Raw genomic sequence first — 24866 nt, 5'->3', positions numbered from 1 at the left:
AGTGGTCGCCCTAGGCTACAAAATCTTAAGATGTTTTGGGAGGTTGGGGGGTGAATGAAGGGCAGGCATTGCTGTGGCTTGAATCAGAATGCATTTTAAGATTGTCAGTGTGGAAGTTGAATTCATTGTGCTGTGAGGGCTTTTTGGCCGTTTTTTAACCCCTCGCCTTTTCTTTACCGTTTTTTCTTTTTGTAGATTTCCGTCCTCGCTATGTGTTGGACTTGGCCAGGTTAGTTGGAATCTTGGGCATTCCGTGGTCAGTGTTGTCAGAACTTCTGTGTGTGTGTCTTTCTATGCAGAACAGTGCATCTGTGTGTGCTCTCTGTTTGCAGATGGTGGCCACCGTAGCAGTTCTCTGGGTGGGAAAGACACTCAGAGTAGTCAAGTTTCCTGACTTTGACAGAAATGTACCTCGAAAGGTAAAAGCGAGAAAGAAGGGATGCTTTATTTTATAAAAAGGAGCCATTCTATGGCTGAAGGGGAAAAAAAAATATCAGCGCCTTGCATATTTAAAAATCCAGTCTAGCCTTAACTCTAGCCAAAAGTGCATATAGTAAAGCTAAAGCATACAGGTTAAGAGAGCATTCAAGAGAAGGGCTAACATCTAATGAAAATGAAGCGAGAAAATCCTTCTGTTTTGATTAAGGAGTTTCTGGTAACAGATCTACACACCTTAGTTGCGAAATTCCGCTTTCATTACTCTGTGTTTTTTTTTGGGGGGGGGGAATGGGAGTATTTTCACATTCTCTATGCTTCAGTGCCTTTTCTTCTGCCACCCCGTCTTCCTGCCAGAAGTGCTGTGTATGGAGGGAAAGTGTTGTTTGGGTGTTTCATAGGGAGCAACACTGTTTCTTAGACTTACTCTTATGTTTCAAGTGGAAAGAATTTGACTATATAAACAGAACTGTTTCTGTTTGAAAGGACTTTGTTGTCAATGGCCTCATTATTGAGATGCGTTACCCTTTCCGTTTTTCCAGACGTTTCCACTACCTCTACTATATTTTGGGAACCAAATCACTGGACTGTTCAGCACAAAGAAACTGAAGTATGGATACCTTTATTTTTTCTAGTGGGGTTAAAATAATATGCTCTTAGACACAAATGTCATATTAATGCATCTTTTTTTTTTCTGGTGGGAGGTGGGCTGGGGAGGAAGTGACATAAAAACACCAGGAAGCTTCCACTATCAAATGATGAAGACTGAACTCATAGTTTTGGTTTAAAAGTTGTTTATTTGAAGTTAAGGGTTGGATTTTGTTTTGTTTCCCTTCTTACTTTTATGTTAGAAGTATTCAAATATTGTCAGTGGTGCAGCAGACTTTTATTATTTTTGCGGGCCTGACATGGAGAAAGATTTGTGGCAGGTTTATAGGATTTTAATATATATATATATATATATATATATATATATATATATATATATATATATATATATAGCCACAGATGACTTGGAATACACCATGTAACCCAGACTGGCCTTGAATTTGTGACACCCCTCTTGCCTCTGCCTCCAGAATGCTGCCCTTGTGTCTGGTTTAGGATTTTGCTTCTATACTATAGTTCATAAAAAACTCTATTTTAAGTGTATTCCATACAGCAAATCAGATGCTTCCTTTTCCACGGGCTTTCTTTTAACATGACATGGTTAAAGTCAGATGGAATCTTGACATAAACACGATTACCATGTCAACCGTGACGGGGTAACTGGAGAGCCGTTCCCCTCAGAAAGAAGCAATGGCTCTACTCCATGGCGATGCTACACATGACCCTTTGACCTCCTAGTTCTTGGCTTCTGACTTTGCGGTGTTGCATGTGCGGTACATGCACAGGGAAAATAGTTTAGCTGAAAGTTCCATGAGCTGACTGGAGCCCTGGCATATTAAATGATTATAAGCAGTATTAAGGACAGGGCTGGAGAGATGGCTCAGCAGTTAAGAGCACTGTCTGCTCTTCCAGAGGACCTAGGTTCATTTCTTAGCATTCGGATCAGGCAGCTCACTGGAGATCCAACACTCTTTTCTGGCCTCTTCAGACACCTTCACTAGCATGTACATACCAACACATGTGCATGTAAAATTAGAAATAAAATGTTTAAAAATCATAGTATGGAGATCTGTGAGGATCCGAGGCAAAGAAGTTTTTGTTTTCTCTTTTTTTTTTCTGCTATTTGATTATTTTCTTTAAAAAAAATACTTATTTATTATGTTTACCGTGTTATGCCTGTTTATATGCCTGAAGGCCAGAAGAGGGAATCGATCTCATTTTCGATAGTTGTGAGCTACCAAGTGGTTGCTGGGAATTGAGCTCAGGACCTCTGGAAGAGCAGTCAGTGCTCTTAACCTCTGAGCCATCTCTCCAGCCTTTGACTTTTTTTTTTTTTTCTTAAAGCAAGAACCCGGACAGAATGGCCACAGTATCTCTCAGGAGAGTTCCTAGGAAGTCAGATTTGTCACAGGGAGAGAACCCTTTGCCATCTCATTATGCACTTGGAAGGCGACACAGGCCTGCTGCACAGCGCTGCGCATATAAAATTTGCTGTCCATTGTCATCCATCCATGCGTTCACACTCTGCCTCTGGTTGCCCAGACAAGTAGAAAGCATTTTAGAGTGAGATACATTCAGAAATTCTTACGTTGTAAGAGGACGGATGTTTGAGCAGTGGGAGCATACTGTGCCAGGAGTTTAGAGGAACATCCATAACACAGCACGTCATGGGCAAGATTCTCACGGGCATCGTTTTAGTGGCCTAGAGGCTAAGAAGGGAAGTCAGTCCCATGAAGAAGAAAGAAAGAGACTTAGGTGGCTATTGTCAGGAAATTTGCATAATTATCAGAGTGAACCCTAAAAGCATATGTCATTAGCCTGTGGTAGTAGATAGGGGTTGACCATGTTGTAGTTAATGTTTTAAAGGCTTTTAAATAAAAAAGGTGTTTCTCCAGGGAAGTAAGGTTAATCAGTGTGGAACTTGCTTGCAGTCAGAAAGAGATTGGCATTGTTTAAAACTGCCCATCCGAGAGTCTTTCCTTACAGTGACATGCTTCTGAGCTTTATTTTGCCTACCTGTTTTTCTCTTGCAGCTTGCCCATGTTTACAGTTCTGAGAAGGTTCTCTATTCTGTTTACAATGTTTGCTGAAGGAGCTCTACTCAAGTGAGTGGTACTGTCATAGATAGTCCTTGTTTATACGACCGATAACATTGTTGACGTGCATGTGTTTGGGTGGGTGTATGCCCTGTGAGTGTTGTCTGAGGCCAGAAGAAAGTGTAGGATTTCCCCATAGCCGAAGTTACAGGCAGTTGTGAGTAGGCTGATGTGGGTGCTGGGAATCCAATGCATGAGCTGTCTCTCTGGCTCCGTATACTCCGTAAACACCTTGAAAAGATACCCAACATATGTGAGCTATTAATTTATCTGTCTCTCTTCTACTTTTAAGCTTTGAAAAGCTTAAGCAGGCTGGTTGCCTTGCTATCAGAACAGTGTAATTGGGAAGGCTCCAGACCACAGTTAGGACATATCTTGAGCATTAGATGTGCCGTCTGGAGTCCTTGTGCCTATTGCTACGGCTGGGCAAAGCCAGGCCACAGTCCCAGATGTAGGCTTTAAATAGTGTTCATTTCTTGCCTACTTTTACTGCAAACATGTATGACCTTTTTCTGCTTAATTAATCTTGACATAAAAATTCCAACTCAGTAATAATAAACAAATGATAAGAATAAGAGAAAAATGGATATAGTTATTTCTGTAATGAAAGGTGTTTTTACTCCATCTTTTAAATATCTAGACCCTTGGAAATATTTGATATTTATTTATTTATTATATATACAGTGTTCTGCCTTCATGTATGTCTGCACACCAGAGGAGGGCACCAGATCTCACTATAGATAATTGTGAGCCACCATGTGGTTGCTGGGAATTGAACTCAGGACCTCTGGAGGAGCAGCCAGTGCTCTTAACCACTGAGCTATCTCTCCAGCCCCTTGAAAATATTTGAAATGTGACATGTTGTCTTTTTTAGAGAAAACATTCTATTCTTTTGTCATTGATAGAAAATGAGTTTACATGGATAAAGTCATGTGTGTGTATGTTTTAAATTATTTTGCAGGAAGACTTTCTCCTGGGGTATTAAGATGACTGTATTTGCAATGATTATTGGAGCCTTTGTAGCTGCCAGGTAAGATGTGGGCCTATAGAGTCCGTGTTTTAATTATCAATAGTTATTAATACTAAATCTTGAGCATTTGAAAACTACTGAAAAGACTTCAAACGTTAAATCTTTTGGGCCATATTAGATCAAAGCCAGTGAAATGTAGATTGGGGGATTCCTAAAGTCAATTTATGTAATTTAGGATATGATATTGTCTTCTGCTTGCTGACCACATACCACATCTGCATGGTATATTCAGCATTCACACACACACACACACACACACACACACACACACACACATCTATATATCTATATATATCCTTTTCAGTTCTGAGGGCTTTGATTTTCCTGTTTGATAGTTGACGAAACCCAACCTTATCTAAGTCTCAAGGGTTAGAACTAGTAAGCAGCAGGGTTAGAAACCAGGTCTATGATTTTTTTTTTCTATTTAAGTAATTTATTCAGATTACATCTTATTTGTTATCCCCTTTGACAGAAGGGGACCTTGTTCCCCCACTATAAGATAACAGACTATCAGGTCTCTTCCTGGTAGCCTGCCCACTCTTCCTCTGAGTATCACCAAGCCTCCCCACCAAGGGGAAGTGGTCTAATAGGGGACCCCAGAGTTCATGTCCGAGTCAGTCCCTGCTCTCTACACAATTGTGGAGAATGTGCTGTCCATTGGCTAGATCTGGACAGGGGTTCTGCGTGCGTTGCCTTTGGTTGGTACCGTAGTTTGAGCTGACCCACCTGGGTCCAGCTCTGCCAGCCTTAATGGATTTCTTGTAGGTTTCTAGGACCCTCTGGATCTTTCTATTTCCCCATTCGGGCCTGTGATTTTATAACATTGTTAATTCTTTCACTTTGCATGCCATTGAGAAAGTAGTGGCAGCCCACGTGTGGGACGAGGAGAATGGCAATGAATCTTTTTCCCTTGTGAAAAAAAATAGAAGCATAGCTTCACTTGGGCTTTCTTTTGTTTGTTTGTTTGTTTTTGTTTGTTTGTTTGTTTTTGTTTTTGAGACAGGGTTTCTCTGTGTAGCCTTGGCTGTCCTGGACTTGCTTTGTAGACCAGGCTGGCCTCAAACTCACAGCGGTCCACCTGCCTCTGCCTCCCGAGTGCTGGGATTAAAGGCGAGAGCCACCACCGCCCGGCCACTTGGGCTTTTTTAGGACACATAAATGTCACAACATGGTTACTCTATTAGATTGCTGAAGCTTTTCCCATATGGAGGAAGACACAGAGCAATGATACAACTTTAAGGGGAGAAAAATACCATTACCCCAACTTGATTATTACATATTTTATACACATGTAGACAGGAAGAGGGGAAGGCAGGCAGGCAGGCATGGGAAAACATATGCCCAAAGACTGGAAGTTGAATGGCTTTCTAGAAGCCTTCCAGATATATTTGCTAAAGCTGAAGACCTATTTTCCTTTGGGAACCACTATACTTATTTGGCCCATTAATTATACCTTTGGTATAAGGGTATATAGTGGGGATGTGCACATCAAATCTATTTTACATTAAATAGCCAAGTGAATTTTTATTATTTAAAAAAATATTGTTGCATTTATTTATTGTGTGTGCGCCTGTGTGCCATAGGCTGCATGAATGGAGGTCAGAGGACAACTCGTGGCAGTCTGTTTGCTCCTTTCACCATGTGGGTCCTTGGAACAGGACTCAGATTATCAGGCTGGGTGGCAAGTGCCTGTACCAATGAGCCATCCTGCTTTACCCCAAAATTCCATTCTGAGGGCGAGGGGAGGCAGCATCACTGGGTACTGGAATTTGGCTATGTAGCTGACTGCTTTTCCCTTTATGTTGCCTTGCCTCCTTTGAGAATAATTCAGTATTAGCCACCTACCTTTCTTCTTAGACATGTCATCCTAAAATCTGTGTGTTTTAAAGTATTTCCTCGATGCCAGTGAGAACCAAAATTGTACTAAACAGCAGGGCCTCCTTGCATCTCCCTCTGGCATCGCCTGAACTTGCCGTGGCCTGGAAGGCTTCCTTTACTACTTGAGACACGGGAATGTATTGTCTTTGCAGAGGGTGTCAGTATACACTGTAGGTATATTCTGTCAAGTTTTCATTCATGTTTTTTATTTGGTGTATTCTTTGGTAATAAGGCTACTACGTTGTAGGAACTTTGTTTTCTTGATCCCACTGGTTGTACCTTGTCACTTCGTTGAGCAATTATTTAACTTCTTAAGTTCCTAGTTCTTGCCTATATATACACTCTTGTGGTTTGGTATCAGAACTGTCATCCATGATTCAGAAATTCCACCCTGTGACAAGTTAGTCCTATCTTTTATGTGAATCTTTGAAGAAGAAGAAGAAGAAGAAGAAGAAGAAGAAGAAGAAGAAGAAGAAGAAGAAGAAGAAGAAGAAGAAGAAGAAACCCAACTTATCCATAGCCTCATCCTTTGGCTTCCTTCCTTTGGAGACCAAGGGCTTTTGCTGTCACAGATGTCAGCCGTTAACCTGGCTACTTGTTATCTGATGTCCACTTCAGAGCAGTGTACAGTGAACCGAAGTAGTTATTTTGTGCATGTGCGTTAGGGTTGTTTTGAGGGAGAGTCTCAGTGGTGTAGTCCAAGCTGTCCCAGAGCTTGACCTATAGCCCTACTGCCTTAGGTCACTAACCCTCTGCTTCTGCCTCCTAAGAGCTGCTGTGACAGATGTGTGCCATGATGTTGGGCTGCATGCCTGACTCTTTGTGGCAACATGTATAAGCACAGATGTTTCTCATAAAAGTGCCAAACGTGGCCAGGTCTCAGGAGTTGCTGGTAGCTGATAAAATGCATAAGAGCCTACCTGGGCAAGAACATGTTCCTGCAAGTACTTTAGCCCAGACCTGTTTAAAATCCACTGCATATTCTTAAGGTTATCTTACCGTGCTGCTTATGTCCTGCAGCTCTGACTTGGCATTTGATCTGGAAGGATATGTCTTTATTTTGATCAACGATGTTCTGACAGCAGCCAATGGTGCATACGTGAAACAGAAGTTAGACTCGAAAGTAAGTAGCACTCTACAACTTCCTCGTCGGAAGCTAACGGACGGCGGGAGACGTGTGGGATAAAGAAACCTACCTGGGGGGGTGGGGTGGGGAAGTACATAGGAGCTCTCTGAAGGAAATGTGTATACGTGTCCATGCTGACAATAAATTTATGTTTGCAAGGCACTGTGGCTCATGCCTGTAATCTCAGCTCCCAGGTAAGGCAGGAGGATAGCCTCATGTTCAAAGCCTGCCTGGGCTTTAGAGTAAAATGCTATCTCAAAAAAAAAAAAAAAAAAGGATGATGAAATTTCTCTTAAGAAATGTTCAGAGGAAAATGTCTTCATGATTGCCATTTTATTCTAGAAGACTTGGTGAGGAACTTGTTTGTGCAGCTGTGAGGGGAAGTGAGTGCTGGAGGAGGATGGGAACCAGGGTGCCTGTGAATGCTAGGGAGTACGCATGGGGCTTGCCCTCAGAGAGCGCTGCATTCCTGGCCCCGGACCTTAGCTCTGTACTCAGCTTTGTGCTTCCCATTGGAAGTGTGCACACAAGTGCTTTCCACCATACTGTCTGCTTGCTCACTACCTACTCTACATATAGACACACTTAATTGTGAGTTACATCAACTGAGACCCTCAGAAATGGAGTATTTGAGCCCTGTTTTGTTTGCTGCATTTTAGGGTTCAGTTCAGTCAGAAAACAGCTATCTGGGTTTCAGCTTTCTCTGTCATGGAGCTCTTCATGAGGGGGCTGTCCTAAGTTTCCTAGTGGGCCTTGCAAGGACTCACACCGATATTCATCTCAGATGTCACCATCGTTTTCCTGAGCACTTGATATGTGTTTCTCTCATAACCGACTCTGGTAGCCGACGTGTATTCCTGCTCTTCTCACCCACTTGGTTCCTTGTGTGCTTCATGTTGTGTAGAGTATTTCTGAAAGCACTTCAAGTACATTTTGAGCTCAGATGACAAGTAAGAATAAATGTCCCATTCAAGGGTGGTGATCCCAGTAGATCCTGGGAGATGTCATTTTGAGGATCTTTCCTGTTGGCCAGGACTTTGCCTCATCCCCCAAAAAAGAAGAGTATAGACCATGTGGCTGTGTGGTGATCTGTGCAGGTTTTCCTTATTCTTAGAGATGCTTTTCCTCCACCGAGGATAATATGAAGTTGTTGCTAACACTTTCTTTACAATGCCTGCTATTCCTCCTTCACTTACTCTCTTTGATGTCTGTGTGATGATTATATTTTTTGTTTTGTTTTTGGAGACAGAGTTTCTCTGGATAGCCTTGGCTGTCCTGGACTTGCTTTATAGACCAGGCTGCCCTCAAACTTATAGAAATCCACCTGCCTCTGTCTCTCTGGGTGTAATCTCTGGATTACAGGCGTGTGCCACTGTGTCTGGCTGATGATTGCAATTTAATTGAAGATACTAGTGACATTTATTTTTTAAATCCTTTTTAAAAAGAGGAAAGAGGCTAGCAGTTTGGCATTACAGTGACTTTACCTTTAGCTCTTCTGCTGTTTCACAAAGGAGATACTAAGGCCAGCTCTGCACTAAGCCCGCAGCCTCAAATCTCTGAAGCAGACGGCCGCACAGAGGCTTCTGTGGGATGGACATTGCCTCTGCTGTCACTACAGACATGGCTTCTAGGAATGGGAAATGTGACTGGTGTATCTGAGAAGCTCAGTTAGTGGCTTTGTGTAATTATAATTGAATTAGCTACATATGGCGAATGACTACTATTTTGGACAGCACTGTCTAGAATATATCCCAAAATATAGAAAGAAAATAAAAGTTTCAATATTTTAGCCTTAGAAGAGAGCTCTTCAGTTCCATAGTTGGAAACAGCTTGTGACTTACTTGTATTAATACTCTAAAACTTATTTATGGGTCTGGGGTATAGCTAAGTTGATTTCTTTAGAGATGGTTTTTAAAAATTAATTAATTAAATTTGAAGCTGGGCGTGGTGGTGCACACACACTCCTAGCATTCGGTGAGATAGAATCAGGTGGATCTCTGTGAGTTCAAGGCCAGTCTAGTCTACAAATCGAGTCTAGGACAGCCAGGGCTGTTCCACAGAGAAACCCTGTCTCAAAAACCCTTTAAAAAAATAATTTTGAGACTTAGTCTCACTATGCAGCCCTGGCTGGTCTGGAACTTGCTATGTAGAACAGTCTGGCTTTGAACTCACAGAGATCTGTTTGTCTCAGCCTCCCTGAGTGCTGGAATCAAAGGCATGTGCTATCATGCCCCAATGTAGCTTGGTTGGTGTAGTGCTTGCCAAACATGCATGAAAGCCTTGGCTCAGTCTCCAGTACCACGTGAGTCAGCTGAGACCCAGAACTCTAGAGCTGGAGGCGAAAGGATCAGAAGTAACGTCATCCTTAGCTATTTAGTGAGTTTGAAACTAGCCTGAGACATATGAGAATCTGCCTTAATCAATCAATCAATCAATGAGATGAGCAAATAAATGAATCTGGGTGGTGCCTGTAATTCCAGCACTCAGGAGGCTGAGCCAAGATGATTGTGAGTTCAAGTCCAGCCCGTGCTATGTAGTGAGTGGTGGTTTTAAATCAACCTGTAGAATCATAAGGGAGAATGACATTTAAAGTCACTAGAATGTTAAGGGAGAAGACAAGAGTGTGGACGTTCTTGTCACTTGTCATCTATGTGGATGGTATCTGTGGCTGTGCATCCTGCGCAGTCTCTGCTCCAGGCTAGTTCGTGCTTTGAGTCATGGGCACCTGTTGCTAAGGGTCATATGGTCTCACTGTTGATCTTTCCTGGTACTGGATGAAGAGGCACACCTTTCCATTGGTACTTACAGTCTTAACTCAGCCATGATTGGTTTAACCTAGGGCCAGTATGACCACACTGAGATGGTTTTAGTAAATCAGGACTGTAACTTTGGGACCACTCCCCCCCACCCCCCCTTTTTTTTTCCGCCCTGAAACAAGGTTTCTCTGTGTAGCCTTGGATATCCTGGACTCACTTTGTGGACCAGGCTGGCCTAGAACTCACAGAGATCTGCTTGCCTCTGCCTCCCTGAGTGCTGGGGTTACGGGTGTGCACCAGCATGCCCAGCATCAGGGCTGCTTATAATCATGGGCCACTAGTCAGCTTGTGCCCTATGACGTAAAGACTGGAGCCTGCATTTCAGACTTGAACGCGATTATTCAAATTAAGACACTTTTTAACCTTAAAGGCATCCAACACAATGGACATATGTAACTGAAATAGTAATCTCTTTACATTTAAGTAGACCTATCTGCAGGAACTGACTGTAATACCCAACTGTTTTCTCCCTAGGAGCTGGGAAAGTATGGTCTGCTCTATTACAATGCACTGTTGATGATTCTGCCCACCCTGGCCATTGCGTATTTCACAGGAGAGGCACAAAAGGTACGATTTGTAATTGCAGGTTATTTGCTCACTGTTTATGACCAAAACATAGACTTTTGAGTTGTTAGGCAGAGGTGTGCTTATTAAGTGACCACAATTTGAGAATTTGCTCTTTAGGTCTTTAGCCTGCTGATGTCAACGCTAACCCGCCTTCTTGGCATAAGCATTTTAAATATTAAAGTGGGTTGCAGTTATTTTACCAGTTAGTAATGTTTATAATTAGGCCTATAATTATTATTATGGCAGTATTTTCTAACCTGCTAGCAATCAATCAAGACACAGACACCAGTTATATTTTAAAATAGCTTTACTTAACCTGGGGCAGGGCAGATATTAATCCCCTAAGCTACTTCCGATAGTGGGGTAAGAATGGAATCCCTGTTCCAGTCTCATGTCATCTGCTTCTAACAATTTCTATCAAGCTACCTCCCATCCATAATCCCAAATACTTGTTAATGGTCTTCATCTGAACCAAATCCTCCATCCACGCCAGCCATGTGCTTCTCCTCCACCTAACCCATGATGGCACAGCCTCCTCCTCTCCTCTCCCCTCCTCTCCTCTCCCCTCCTCTCCTCTCCCCTCCTCTCCTCTCCCTCCTCTCCTCTCCCCTCCTCTCCCTCCTCTCCCCTCCCCTCCTCTCCTCTCCTCTCCTCCTCTCCTCTCCCCTCCTCTCCTCTCCTCTCCCCTCCCCTCCTCTCCTCTCCTCTCCTCTCCCCTCCCCTCCTCTCCCCTCCTCTCCCCTCCCCTCCTCTCCCCTCCTCTCCTCTCCTCTCCCCTCCCCTCCTCTCCCCTCCTCTCCCCTCCCCTCCTCTCCCCTCCTCTCCCCTCCCCTCCTCTCCTCTCCTCTCCTCTCCTCTCCTCTCCTCTCCCTCCTCTCCCCTCCTCTCCCCTCCCCTCCTCTCCCCTCCTCTCCTCTCCCCTCCCCTCCTCTCCCCTCCCCTCCTCTCCCCTCCTCTCCTCTCCCCTCCTCTCCTCTCCCCTCCTCTCCTCTCCCCTCCCCTCCCCTCCTCTCCCCTCCTCTCCCCTCCCCTCCTCTCCTCTCCTCTCCTCTCCTCTCCCCTCCTCTCCCCTCCTCTCCCCTCCCCTCCTCTCCCCTCCCCTCCTCTCCCCTCCCCTCCTCTCCCCTCCTCTCCTCTCCCCTCCTCTCCTCTCCCCTCCTCTCCTCTCCCCTCCCCTCCTCTCCCCTCCTCTCCTCTCCCCTCCTCTCCTCTCCCCTCCTCTCCCCTCCCCTCCCCTCCTCTCCCCTCCTCTCCTCTCCTCTCCCCTCCCCTCCCCTCCCCTCCCCTCCCCTCCCCTCCTCTCCTCTCCTCTCCTCTCCTCAGGTCTCTCCTCTTCTCAAGATCATCTCTGTCTCCCAAGCCCTGGAACCTTAGCCATGCCTCTCCCATTTGCTCTGCCCAGGTGTGGTGGCTCTTAGGCAAGGTACAGGTGGGTCACAGAGACAGCAAGCAGTGATTAACATCGAAATACATTAGACCAACCTCCAACAAAAGTGGCTTAGAATAGCTGCTCTCTGTGCTAGTACAGAGAAAGAAAAGTTTACATTAAGAACAATTTGATTGATTGATTGTGTGTGTGTGTGTGTGTGTGTGTGTGTGTGTGTGTTTCCGTCATAGGCATCCTCCCACTATCCTCTCCCATCCCTCCCCACTCCTGCCTAACCCCTTCTTTCCAACAAGATCCCCTCCTACTTTGATATCTGTGTGTTCATATTCCGTTGAGATTCTGTAGGTGTCCTTGCAGGAGTAGGGGCTAGGGGTTATTTATGGGACCATGGGTAATTAGCCTGTGGCTACACTTCTAAAGGAAATGAGCCCCTTCCTGTAGCTGTTAGCTGCTGCTGCGCACTCTGGGAGACGGATGGCGGGGGAGGGGGAGCAGGGGAGGGCTCTAAAACTCCTTCCTCATCCACAGTGGACGGTTGAAGGGTCCGACTTTGAGCACGCAGATAGGCACGCCTGCCGTGGTTGACAGTCACGTTGGCCGTAAGCTCTGAAGTGCTTCACCGCCCTCCTTCCCACCCTCTGGCTCTTAAGTTTTATCCACCCATCTCTCACAGTACTCCCTGAGGCTTGGAGGGGGAAGCTTTTGCATTTTTATTAAGCTGTAAAATGGGAATGGGAGCTAACTATCCCTGAAAAATAAAAGATCCTGAAGGGACTGGAGAGATGGCTCAGTAGTTAAGAATCCTGTCTGCTCTTCCAAAGGACCTGGGTTCGGTTCCCAGCACCCGCATGGCAGCTCACAACTGTCCGTAACTCTAGTTCTAGGGGATCTGACACCCCACACCAGTACACATAAAATTAAAAAAAAAAAAAGATTCTGAAGTAGTGAAACCCTTTGAGACTCTAGCTGTGTTTTTTGATAGGTGTCATCCTTGCTTCAATCCCACCTTTGTTCCCATCACTGGGAGGAGGTACTTAGTATCGAATGGTGCCTTGACCAGATAAATAGCAGCTCATATAGTCATTTACTAATTTTATGCAAAATTTTCATTAAGTAAATATAGAATAAAATAGCAAAATCAATCCTAGAGAATTTTTCTGCAGAATAGGCCAATATTTATATAAAAACTGGTATTATATTGTTAGAATCACAAAATTTTACAAACTAAATGGAAATGCAAAATTCTGCCAATGATACCTCTTCCAAGATTTTGTCTTTGAACCCAGGCTTCAGAATAAGTATGTTGGCTACACTTTCTGAGGACAGCAGACTATTTTGATTTTTTATTTTATTTTATTTATTTATTTATTTATTTATTTATTTATTTATTGGCTTTTCGAGACAGGGTTTCTCTGTGTAGCCTTGGCTGTCCTGGACTTTCCTCGTAGACCAGGCTGGCCTCGAACTCACAGCGATCCACCTGCCTCTGCCTCTGCCTCCCAAGTGTATGCGCTACCACAACCAGCTCGAATAGAAGGTTTTGAAATTAGACTATTGATACATTCTTGGAGCTGAGTAAGGATCTTGACAACTTATGAAGCTTTTTGTTTTGATATACTTTTCAATACCATTCTTTCAAAGAGTTCTCCAGATCTTTCTGAACATATGAACAGATGTTCTAGTAAACTGTAGCCTGGCTGCCAGCAAGCCTAAACAGGACCCCAAAGTAGAAATTGCTGTTGCTTTGACTAACAGTGGTAAAGTATCTAATTGTTCTCTGGCTTTGGAGAAAGTGAAATGAGAAACTAATATTTCCTGAATCCTTCTTATGTATGTGCTGGTCACTTAACTGACATATAATCTAGTTTTCTTAATAGCTGTAGGAAGCTTGAATTTCCATATTTTGTTAATGTGGAAGGAAATTCAGAAACATTAAAAAACTTGCGTAAGGTCACACTGTTGGGAGAAGCCATGGTCTGCAGAGGTCTGCTTCTCTCTAGCAGACTCTGGTGGAAGCAGCTTTTACTCTTGAGACTGCAGAGGTCTGCTTCTCTCTAGCAGACTCTGGTGGAAGCAGCTTTTACTCTTGAGATGTAGAACAAAGGTGTGAAAGAAGACAATCTGCCCCTCGGGACAGGACAGGACAGGACAGGACAGATGGCTCCAAGTCCCAAGGCCAGTATGCTCATGAGACATGCTTTAAGAATGCTGTAAGCATCATCACGCGTATGCACTGGAAGGACCTAGCAAAGAGAGGCGTTCCATCAGGTCTGGACTAGTATCACGTAGCTGCTTGAAACTCTCAGCCAAAGCAGGCATGTCTTCATTCCAAAATGATGACAGTTTATATAGAAGTTGTAGCACAACTTGTGCATATTTCAAAGTTCAGCAGCACTTCAGTCCCAGCTCTCAGGAGGCAGAGTCAGGCACATCTTTGAGTTTGAGGCCAGCCTGTTCTGTAGAGCCAATTCCAGGACAGGCAAGGATACACAGAGAAACCCTGAAGAGACGGGGGCAGGGAACAGAGACAGAGGCAGAGACAGAGAGAATAGTTTGAATGTTCCAGTATGGCTAAGCATGTGTATTCATGGCATGAAAAGGTACTTTGCCATCTACAGTAGGGTTAGATTTGTTTCCCTCTTACTCTTCTGTTTTCAGTTAGGAAGTGCATTTGTTTTCTCCTTGTTTTACTTTTCTAATGACACTGTCAGATACAGGTCAAGAACATATTTTACCACACTGATTTTGAGGAGTGTCAGTACACTTAAATATTTTCAAATTGGGATGATAAAGTTGAGTATAAAAGCTGAAGTCACAGCTGGGCAGTGTTGGCGTACGCCTTTAATCCCAGTACTTGGGAGGCAGAGGCAGGTGGATCGCTGTGAGTTCAAGGCCAGCCTGGTCTACAGAGCTAGTTCCAAGACAGCCAGAGGTGTTACACAGAGAAACCCTGTCTCGGGGAAAAAAAAATCTGAAGTCACTATTTTGGGTCACATCCCTACTGTGTTTTTCATTTCACATGTTTGTTTAGTTTTACTATTAATTGCAGCACATTTATTGAGGTACAAGTAGACGCTGGTCATACTGTCTTCTGTAACACTCTCTGCTTCTTTGTGGGGAGCCTACCCACTGGTAGAAGGTCCCAGAGAGTTTTGAGGGCATCTTGGGGTTGAAGGAGGTCTCTCCAGTCTTGTTGCTGGGGTTAAGGATACATTGCTCCATGTATAATTAGCCTTGAATGAAATAGAAACATAGATGATGTAAGTATGATGTTGTGGTGTGAATTAAATTTGGAGCTTAGAATGTGATCCTAACTCTGTCTTCTTAAATTCCCAGGTATTTATAAGATAAGACATTATTTCATTTATTCCTGAGTGTCTTTGCTGTGTTAAGAAAGTTCTGTGGTAACTTCTGATAAAAGTGTGAGGCTTAACATTTCCCACACAGGGCTCTAGGTGGTGTAGGACTGAGTGCCAAAATGCATCCCTGTCAGAAAATCTCATATGTGTTCAGGTTAGGAGGAATTGCTGGGAGCTGCATAGCACTATTTACTGTTCAGATAAAGCTAGTTCCTAGCTTACCTCCCTCAACAGCTACATCCCCTCCTCATTTTGATAGGTAGCTTTGGATAGCCTAGAATGCAGTATGTACGCCATGCTGTGCACTTAGAGCCCTTCTCTTGCCACTACCTCCTAAGTACTGGGGTTGTAAGTGTGTAACACCACACCTGGCTGCTTCTTGGTTTTCCTATCCACCAAACACAACAAGAAATGTTCACCCATTTGGAGGCTTGTTTTAGAGTCATGACTCAGAGCAGTGACTTAGAACAGCGATTGGTGGTGGAGCCAAGCTGACGTTAGGACCCGTAGTATACTACAAGATGTTTACTGTCATGTTGTCAATCACGTTCGTCTCAAAGGGGTCCACAATAAAGTCTGGGACATGTGGCAGATTTTAGGTGTCTAGTAAGTTGGGTTCATTGTCAGATTGTGTCTTTTGTTTGTGTGCTTTCTTATATGTGTGTGTGTGTGTGTGTGTGTGTGAACAAACATGTATATGTATGCTCACTTTCTATAGAATGAATCCTTCATGGATAAGGCACTTTATTTTTAAGCCTGTTTGCAAATGAACAGTTTGAGCCTCTTCTGGCTGGAAGTCATACTTTCTCTGCAGGTGTGATGCGCTTTACCTGACAAGATATTTGAACATGAATAGTGTTTCTTGAGCTTAGCTATATACCCCGAGAAGGTTTGTTACGCTGTTTACAGAAGTTGGGTGTCCTCGAGGTTCCACAGTGCTGGGATGTAGAGTAGCCACCTCTCTGATGCCTGCGGAGCCCCTGCTTCTGTGTCTGGCTGCGTCTGTCTCCCATAGCCATCTGCTGCACCCAGCGTGGTTTCTGCTCCACTTGGGATTTCCATGCAGGGCTTTACTATGGGACCTTGGGAGAAACATCTGAGTGCTGGCAAAAGAGTGAAGTAGAGCATCAGGGCTTTGCCCTCCTTTGTTCACAGTCATAGCACTGTCATTTTATGACGACTCAGTGCTTCTATGGAAAGAAAGACCACGCTGCTGCTGAAATGGAGCTTGGATTCGGTAGGTAAGTCAGATTGTACACGGGTCATATAGTAAGAGCTGTGAAGACAAATGGATCAAAGAGGGAATGATGGGGAATTGCTATTTTGAAAAATGCAGCTGGCGAAAGTAACTAAGGCTTTCTGAGCTTTCTAAGGCTTATCTGAGCAGACTCTGAAGTGAATGGACTGAGAAACAATTTGTATGTTTTTGGAGAGTAATCCAATTAGAAGCAAAAGCAGGTTCTGAGCCTTGAGGAGAAAGTGCTTAGCACTGTCCAAATGAGTGAAAACAAGAAAAGGTGAGGTGGGCCCTTAGTAACACGTGCGTGTGCATCTGTGTGCATGTATGGTTGTGTGTGCATGTGTGGTTGCATGTGTTTGCATGTGTGTGTGTGTGTGTGTGTGTGTGTGTGTGTGTGTGTGTAGGGGGCTTGAAGATGTATTCCAGGTAGGACTCACCATGAACCCAGGATGGCTGCAGTAGTAGATCCATGGCTGGAACATGGACAGCCGGGAAGCCGGAGACCGGAGAAAGCTCTACTTTCCATGAACAAGGACACTAGGGCCAGAGAGGATCGGGCGTCCATTCGAAGACTAGTGCTCTCCTTCTCCCCGCCGTCCTCCTCCCTCCTCCCATCTAAATTAGGCTTAGATCTAGATACAGCCATTTGGAGGCTTCTTTGCTGATAGGAAGAGGTTGTTAGAGTTTGTTATGAGAAGTAGGAAGATTGGCAGCCTCTGGTTCCACTGATGATCACGGCCCCTCTTTGCTCTCAACTCTGCTTTGACACACATAAAATAAATCAGGCAAATACAATGTCCACTAGGTAAAATGCTTTCTGGAGCAAAGGCATGCAGGTGTGCACAGTAGGCTCTGTTCGCTCAGCTGCTGTGAGCCAATGTCTTTGATAGTCAGGGCTGATAAGCTGCTCTCAGCACTAGACTCCAGAGCCACACAGTGCAGGGACATTCACATATTCTTCGGCTATTTAAACAAAGAAACTCTAGAAAAATAGGAGGCAATAAAGTAACCAAAAATTTTTTATGCATTTGCACGGGGTATGGGAACAGGTCAAATATATATATATGTATATATTTACTGTGCAACCATGCAAAAGTACTTAAAAACTATTCTTTATAAATTAAACAGTAAGAAAAAGATAAAGTATTCTGTGATGGAGCCTCAATTTAAACAACTAGGGCAGGTGGGACAAACCAAATAACACATTAATGTTATTATTCAAACTTAAAAGGTTTTGACCTAGGATGTAAACTGAAGCAAACTCAGATGAAGCAGAGAAATTACTTTTTTTATTAGGAAATCTAGCAAGAGGCTCTGAAAGGTCAGTTCCCCAGAGGCGCAGGTGTGCTGTGAGCATAGAATCTTAAGTAAGAATTGGAGGCTCAGACACTCTAAAGTTCTGTATAATTACAAGGCAAAATCGAACTGAGACTCACACCAGGGAGCACTAGTACCAGCACTGAGCAGAGCGTCCTGAGAGCTCAGGCTCCTTTTTGTGTGGCTCTGCCTCTCCTTCCCTCCCTTTCTCCCTCCTCCTTTCTTATCTGCAGACTCTTAGGATTACTAGAGAGGAAAGGACCAATATACTTAGCACTTAGTTTTAGAAAAGATGCACCTTAAAATACTCTTTTAAGAAAACATAGGCTTGGTTTGCACTTGTAATCTCAGAATTTGGGAGGCTGAGGCTGGCGGATGGGCCTGAGTTTGGGGCCAGCCTGGCCAGCAGTATGACACTGTCTCAAAACGAGCCAACAAAACCCCCGTTGTGGAAACAGGAGGACCAGGAGTTCAAGGCCATCCTTGTTACATACTGAATTTGAGACTACTCTGGATTATATGAGACCCTGTCTCAAAACACTAAAAGTCTGTGCATTGTACAGAAATCATCTTCCTGTTAATAATAAAAAACAACATATAATAACATAGGTGAAAACAGAATGGGTATCATTTCACTAGTGACTTTCCAAAGTGTCAGGATAGATATGTTTATGCTTTGAGCTGCTGCCTCCAAAATGGAATGCTGCAGCAAGGGCTGGCCTTGGCTTCTTGGCAGCACACCCTGCTGGGTGTTCTCAGGTACCTATGGAAGAATAGTCCCCTACTGTAGTCCTCACAAGGCCACTACCATAGTGGCATGGCTCCGAAGAGCTCAAGGAAAAGTTGCTGTCCAGGTCTAGGTAATTACTAATCATTACGTCCATTTCTAAGTAATGAAGCCTTTTATGCTCCTTACTTAGCCTGTTAAGAGTTACTGATTTTTTTTTCAGGATCACCCTGTGGACCACACAGCTTGGTTATTTATTTATTTATTTATTTATTTATTTATTTATTTAGATCTTGTAGTATTTTCTCCACATAGAGACACATCTTTTATTTCTAGGCTTTGGCATTCTCCTTGTGAAACAAGTATGTTGGATCAGGAATTCTTTACATACATATGGATGGGTTTTTCTGAGTTTGAATACTCTTTAGCTATTCTTGTCTTTGAGGCCATGCTTTTTAAAAATAGGAGCAGTGACTCAGTAGGTAAGAGAGGGTGTGTACTGTTCCCATACATAGGTGTTAGAGCCCTGAGGGCAGAGAGAAAGTAGTGAAGCTGTCTGGGCTCTGATTTCCTATCTAAGGCAGGAGTGGGGTGCAGAGGGAGAGAGGTCGCACGAGATGGCTAGAGTGTGGTGTGGAAGGGAGTGAGTGGGTGGCGGGAGCACTGCCTGCGGCCCAGCTCTCCTCGGGTTGGGAGAGAAGCGTGGAGATCATCAGTTGTGCTGTTATCCTCCTGCAAGATCCCTGGTACTTACGCTGGGTAAGGACTCAGGCTTTTTTCTCAGTACTTTTCAAAGTGGCATGGCATTGTTCTCACTCATGTTCCTTAAATATATTGTGCTTACTTATATATTTTATCTATTCTATGGCAGTTTCAAAATGTATACAGTGCATACTGATTATATCTATCCTTTTCTTCCCTGCTCCCTCCCTATGAACATCCCCTAGCATGTCCGCGTCCCACTGTCATGTTGTCGCCTTCTTTTTTAATTAGTACCTCCTGCTGGAACAGCAGCTGCTCATGTTGGCTTGACCTAGTGCAGGTCGTTGTACTGCAGTGAGCTCATGATCATGAGTACAGCCTTCACAGACGCTCCCTCCTTTATCCCCGGGTTAGTTAACCCAAGCAACAAAAGAACAAAGATTTTGCAGATATTTTTATTGAACCAAAAATCTATTCACACCAAGTGTTTTGATTTCCAGAAGTGGTTGGTTTGTTTGCCCTTTGACTGTGTGATATTCTTGATGCTGGTAGTCTGTAGGGCCCATGGTTGTGCAATGGGCTAACAACACCTGGGAACTTCCTTCAAAACAGAAGGCCGCTTAAGGAACCATCATGTGTAATCTATAATCACAGCCACCACTAAGCAGATTGAAGACTGCAGGCCTGTGGCATAGCTCCCAGTCAGCTCTGTGCCACACACAGCGTGACCAGGCAGGCTCCATCTTCAATATGCTCTTTATCAGTTTTCTCAAGAGGTAGAAGTTGTGTTTTGTTTAAAACACCTTTACCCCTGATTGGACAAAGTTCATAGTTGCTGTGTCTTCTGTATTTCCTATTTTAGAAAGAATAAAAGTTTGCAAATAAAGCAACCACTGAGAGATAATAGTGGAAGAAGTACAGAAAATAACACCTGTCTATACATTCTGTACACACTTAAAGTGTTTCATTTCATTCTCTCACTTGGTCCTCACAAAAGGCAGCTGGATTGAACTTTTCCTCCCTCTGTGGTGCAGCTGGAGGCCCACAGAAGTCCAGCCGCGTTTCCATGGCCTCACAGAAAGACAATTGCAGAGTGAGAAGCAGAATTCCTACTTTTTGTTTTTTGATGGGTGGTGGCAAACGGGGCTTGAATTCGTGATCCCCTGATTGCTAGGCAAGTGCTGTGCCGTTGAGGCGCCCCTCAGCCTGAGCTGCTTTTGACTTGTTGATCTAGTAAGCATTGCTGTATAGAGGCAGAAAGGGGGAAAAAAGGATATGTCATTTCCCAATAACACGTTAGTACAGAAGGGAGGTTCCGCCCAATGCTTGTCTGGAAAGTTCCATCCTTAGGGACCTCCATTTAGGTAAAGACTGTAAACAAAAAAGAAAAGGGGGGAAAAAAGAAAGAAAGAAAAAAGAATTTCAGAATGAGGAAGGAGCAAAGTTAGTGTTCGTCGTATATACCATCTGGACAGTATCTATTGTAGTGTTTTCAGTTTTGAATGAGTGAGTTTATAAAGTAAAAGCAAAAGTAAAAGAATAAATAGTGAATAGCAGCTAGAAGAAGCAGTAGAAAGCAAAACACTGAATCAGGTCCCCTCAGTGTTCAGCGGGAACCATTGGAGTAGCCCGACTGAGAGAGTGAACAAGCAACATCATCAAAGTGAGGGTTTACAAACATGAGCAGAATCTGACTGGGGAAGTTGAGGCAGTCAACTGGAGTTCCCGATTGAGCTTTTTTTCTGGGGATGTGTTACTGTTTAGACTTCTTGATGGGATTAGTTTTCTCTGCCAGTTAAAGAATTAAAGGCAGAAAAACCTCAAAAGCAGCAAGTAGCAGCGGGGATAATCTCAGACTCAGCAGACAGCACCAGTAGGTGAAGAAAGGCTTTGTGAGGGCTGAGGACACACAGCAAGGCACAGAGAGAGAGAGAGAGAGAGAGAGAGAGAGAGAGAGAGAGAGAGAGAGAGAGAGAGAGACCCTCGACAAAGCAGCAAGAGGAGTCTGGCTAGGGAAATCCAGTCTTTCACGAGGCTGGAGTTTTTAAGGATCTTTGAGGGGGTCTTTTTTTTCCCATTTTAGGATTGATTAGTTTGAACAAAAGGTGGCTGAGAGGCCCACAACCTTGGTGGAAACTTGACCTGACCCAGACTTGAATGGGTCAGAAATTCATCATCACGGGACCTGACTGGCTTTTGTTCTGTGCTGCCAGGCTAGCCATCTGAGAGAGGAAGAAGCCAGCCATCTTGGAAATGCATCATCTCTATTACCCAATGTGGCCCCTCTCCCCATCCATCTGCATGTTAGGCAATCTGTATAACAGATGAGCTTCCAATCAGAGCAGCATCTCCATGAGCTTCCCATTGAATCAGAGCAGCGTCTTCATAGCTTCCCATCCAATCAGAGCAGCGTCTCCATAGATGAGCTTCCAATCAGAGCAGCTTCTCCATAGATGAGCTTCCCATTCCCATTACAGACTTTTTGACATCATGGGATAAACTTTACTGACCTCTGTGGGAAATGTTTCACTTTTTAGCTGTTTGCAAGGACACAGTGTTTTTACCCTTGGCTGTTTCACTGTTCTTTCCTCTCTGGGTTACAGAGCCAGGGGCCAGCCTGTCTCCGGACAAGAGTCCCTGGAGGACACTTGAAGTAAACATGCTCAAGTTTGGCATAAGAAAGCCTTCTTGGCTTCTAGTGGCTACTTTTTAACAAGCTTACACACACAGCACATGACAATTTATCAGTATCATGTGTTACAATTATTGAGTTTATAAAGAGAACCCGGGCGGGGCGGGTGGAGAGGGAGGAGCTATTAACAGCAGGTATCTATATGGTTTTGTGGCTCTTTTAAAAAATTAATTTATTCATATTACATCTAAATTGTTATCCCATCCCTTGTATCCTTCCATTCCTCCCTCCCTCCCGCTTTCCCCCTACTCCCCTCCCCTATGACTGTGACTGAGGGGGTCCTCCTCCCCCTGTATATGCTCATAGAGTATCAAGTCTCTCTTGAAGTTAACATTTCTCAAAGGATGTAGTTTACCAGGTTTGAATGTTGTTTGGTGAAAAAATAAGCTCTAGCATTAAAGTACATAAAAGGTATTTTATTCTAGAGCTAAATTTCAGTGACCATGGCCCAGCAACACATATTTGTTACTTCAAATCAAATGTTCCAGTGTGAAGGTAGTGTCATGAAGCATTATTATTATCATTATTATTATTATTATTATTATTATTGTTTTATTTTTTGGTTTTTCGAGACAGGGTTTCTCTGCGTAGCCTTGGCTGTCCTGGACTCACTTTGTAGACTAGGCTGGCCTCGAACTCACAGTGATCCACCAGCCTCTGCCTCCCTAGTTCTGGGATTAAAGGCATGCACCACCACGCCTGGCAAAGCTTTATTATTTTATAGGACAGTGGAAATCATAAACTAAAAAAAAGGTTAAAATATCTTGGTGGGAAGGAGGGGGTGGGGCTGGAGAGATGGGTCAGTGGTTAAGAGCATCGCCTGCTCTTCCAGTGGTCCTGAGTTCAATTCCCAGCAACCACATGATGGCCTCACAACCATCTATTATGTGATCTGATGCCCTCTTCTGCTGGTAAAGTACTCATATACAATAAAAATATATATCTTGGTGGGTCCATCGGGGAGGCGGTTACGAGAAGATGGAAGCTTTTTTTATAGGCTTCCCGTTCTCTCTGATGATACTGTTAGCTTTTGGGTTGGTGGAAGCTGGTGCTTGGCTACATTAGTAGATTCCAAAATGTTGTTATTTAGAAGTCACGTGATGTTAGTTCATACATAGAGGTGAACACAGAATGGCTATTCAAGGCTTAAAGCTAGGCTGAGATAAGGTAACGAGCCTCTGGACCTGCACCATCCCAACCTCTCCATATCATGGAAATTCTAATTAGTATCAGACTTTCCAGACAGTTTCCTTCCAGGAATTCTCTTTGACAAGATTAAGAAGTTTTTACAAATTAATTTTTAAAATTAAGGAAGAAATTAGCTGAGAGTGATGATATCTGCCCTTAATCCCACCACTTGGGAAGCAGAGAAAGGCATATTTCTGTGAATTCAAGACCAACCTGATCTACATAGAGTTCAAGGCTAGCCAGGGATACATAGTAAGACCCTGTCAATATATCTATCTATCTATCTATCTATCTATCTATCTATCTATCTATCTATAGAGAGAACGCACTAGCTTACTTCTCTTGAATTACCTTTTATAAACAAAAGTATAAAGAGGTTTGGAGGGGCCTTGTTGGGCAACCCCAAAGATTACATGCATTCTGGCCCAAAACAAGCATAATCCATTTGTTGTTTTAAAAACCTGTGTTTGATGCTGGGGTGGTGGCACACACCTTTAATTCCAGCACTCGCGAGGCAGAAGCAGATGGATTGCTGTGAGTTCAGGGCCAGCCTGGTCTATAAAGCGATTCCAGGACAGCCAAGGCTACACAGAGAAACCCTGTCTCGAAAAGCCAAAACAAAAAACAAAACAAAACAAAACAAAAACAAAAATCGCCTGTGTTTGAGATAAGAGGGTTTTAGCATCTTAGCAGCTGTTTTGAAAGCTTTGACTCTTAAACCAGCAGGAAATGCACAGCAGACTGTACGAGCATCTTTCCCTTTCAGTCTTTCAGTTTCCCAGGTTTTCTTTCTTGCTCAGTGTGGATGGAATGACTAGGCTGCAGAGCAGGACGTGTACTTATGAGCAGCATAACCGTGTGCTTTACATTTTTCAGTTTGGTGTGCAGCTGAGGCACTTAGTAAGGAGTAGCTTTTATTAGCTGCCTTCCTTCTTCCTTCCTTCCTTCCTTCCTTCCTTCCTTCCTTCCTTCCTTCTTCCTTCCTTGTGGCAGAGGGAGCAGGCCCTTATATGTTGTAGGGACTGATTGGGTCATATTTATCCTGCAGCTGTGTTTTCAAGTGGCTGCTTCTTGCCATAGTCCCAGCCAAAGATCTATTCCTGTGCTAAAGCCCAAATACAGCAGGCTGACTAGCTCTCCAGAGGCAAGCCAAATACTTAGGGGAGGGAGCTCGGATCCCAGGAGAATTGTTTGTCTTCTCTTGAATATTCATTACTGGAATAAAATCTAGTGTTCCATATAAGGAGAGCCTTAAGGCCTGGAGTTTGCAGATTCAGAGTTGTCTGTATTAGCTCTGTGACCTCCTGTTAGTTGAGTGTTGTCCCCTGGGGATAACACGACCTTTACTTTTCATCTCACACAAGTGTTGTGGGAGCCGAATAGCATGATCTGTGCAGAGGACCCCCGTCCTCACCCTCCAAATATCAGGCAATACTTTGGCTGTGTTGGTTTGCTTTTTATCAGTGGCAAACATGAATAAACCATCCTTAACACAGTGACCCAGGGTGTCAAATTACACACTCAATATTGAGAGCTAAAAGAGGAGTGTGGGGATATAATACAGATTACATTTCACTCATAGGTGGCTCATGTGCTTATGTGTGACTTATGTATAAGTAATGATATTTATTAGAATGTTCCTAAAACCTTATAGAAATCAGCCATTGGAAGACAAGATTTTGGAGGGGTCAGAAAGA

At 43.7% G+C, this 24866-nt stretch overlaps 1 protein-coding gene across 3 annotated transcripts in view; it reads left to right on the top strand.

Annotated features, from left to right (window-relative positions):
- The window catches only part of SLC35D1 (solute carrier family 35 member D1), a 45498-nt gene that overhangs the window by 981 nt on the left and 19651 nt on the right, over window positions 1-24866 (top strand). For all 3 annotated transcript variants that reach the window (XM_084785982.1, XM_084785981.1, XM_084785980.1), the window contains 7 exons: window positions 196-229; window positions 333-419; window positions 978-1045; window positions 3078-3149; window positions 4102-4170; window positions 7069-7171; window positions 10465-10557. In XM_084785982.1, coding sequence (XP_084642108.1) covers window positions 196-229; window positions 333-419; window positions 978-1045; window positions 3078-3149; window positions 4102-4170; window positions 7069-7171; window positions 10465-10557 — 526 coding nt within the window. The remainder of the gene's footprint in view (window positions 1-195; window positions 230-332; window positions 420-977; window positions 1046-3077; window positions 3150-4101; window positions 4171-7068; window positions 7172-10464; window positions 10558-24866) is intronic.

This window comes from Acomys minous (genome assembly GCF_964271855.1).
Source record: "Acomys minous genome assembly, chromosome: 6".
In the NCBI taxonomy this organism is placed as follows: Eukaryota; Metazoa; Chordata; class Mammalia; order Rodentia; family Muridae; genus Acomys; species Acomys minous.
Note: the sequence above shows the minus strand (reverse complement) of the source record. Positions and strands in the feature narration are given on the sequence as shown.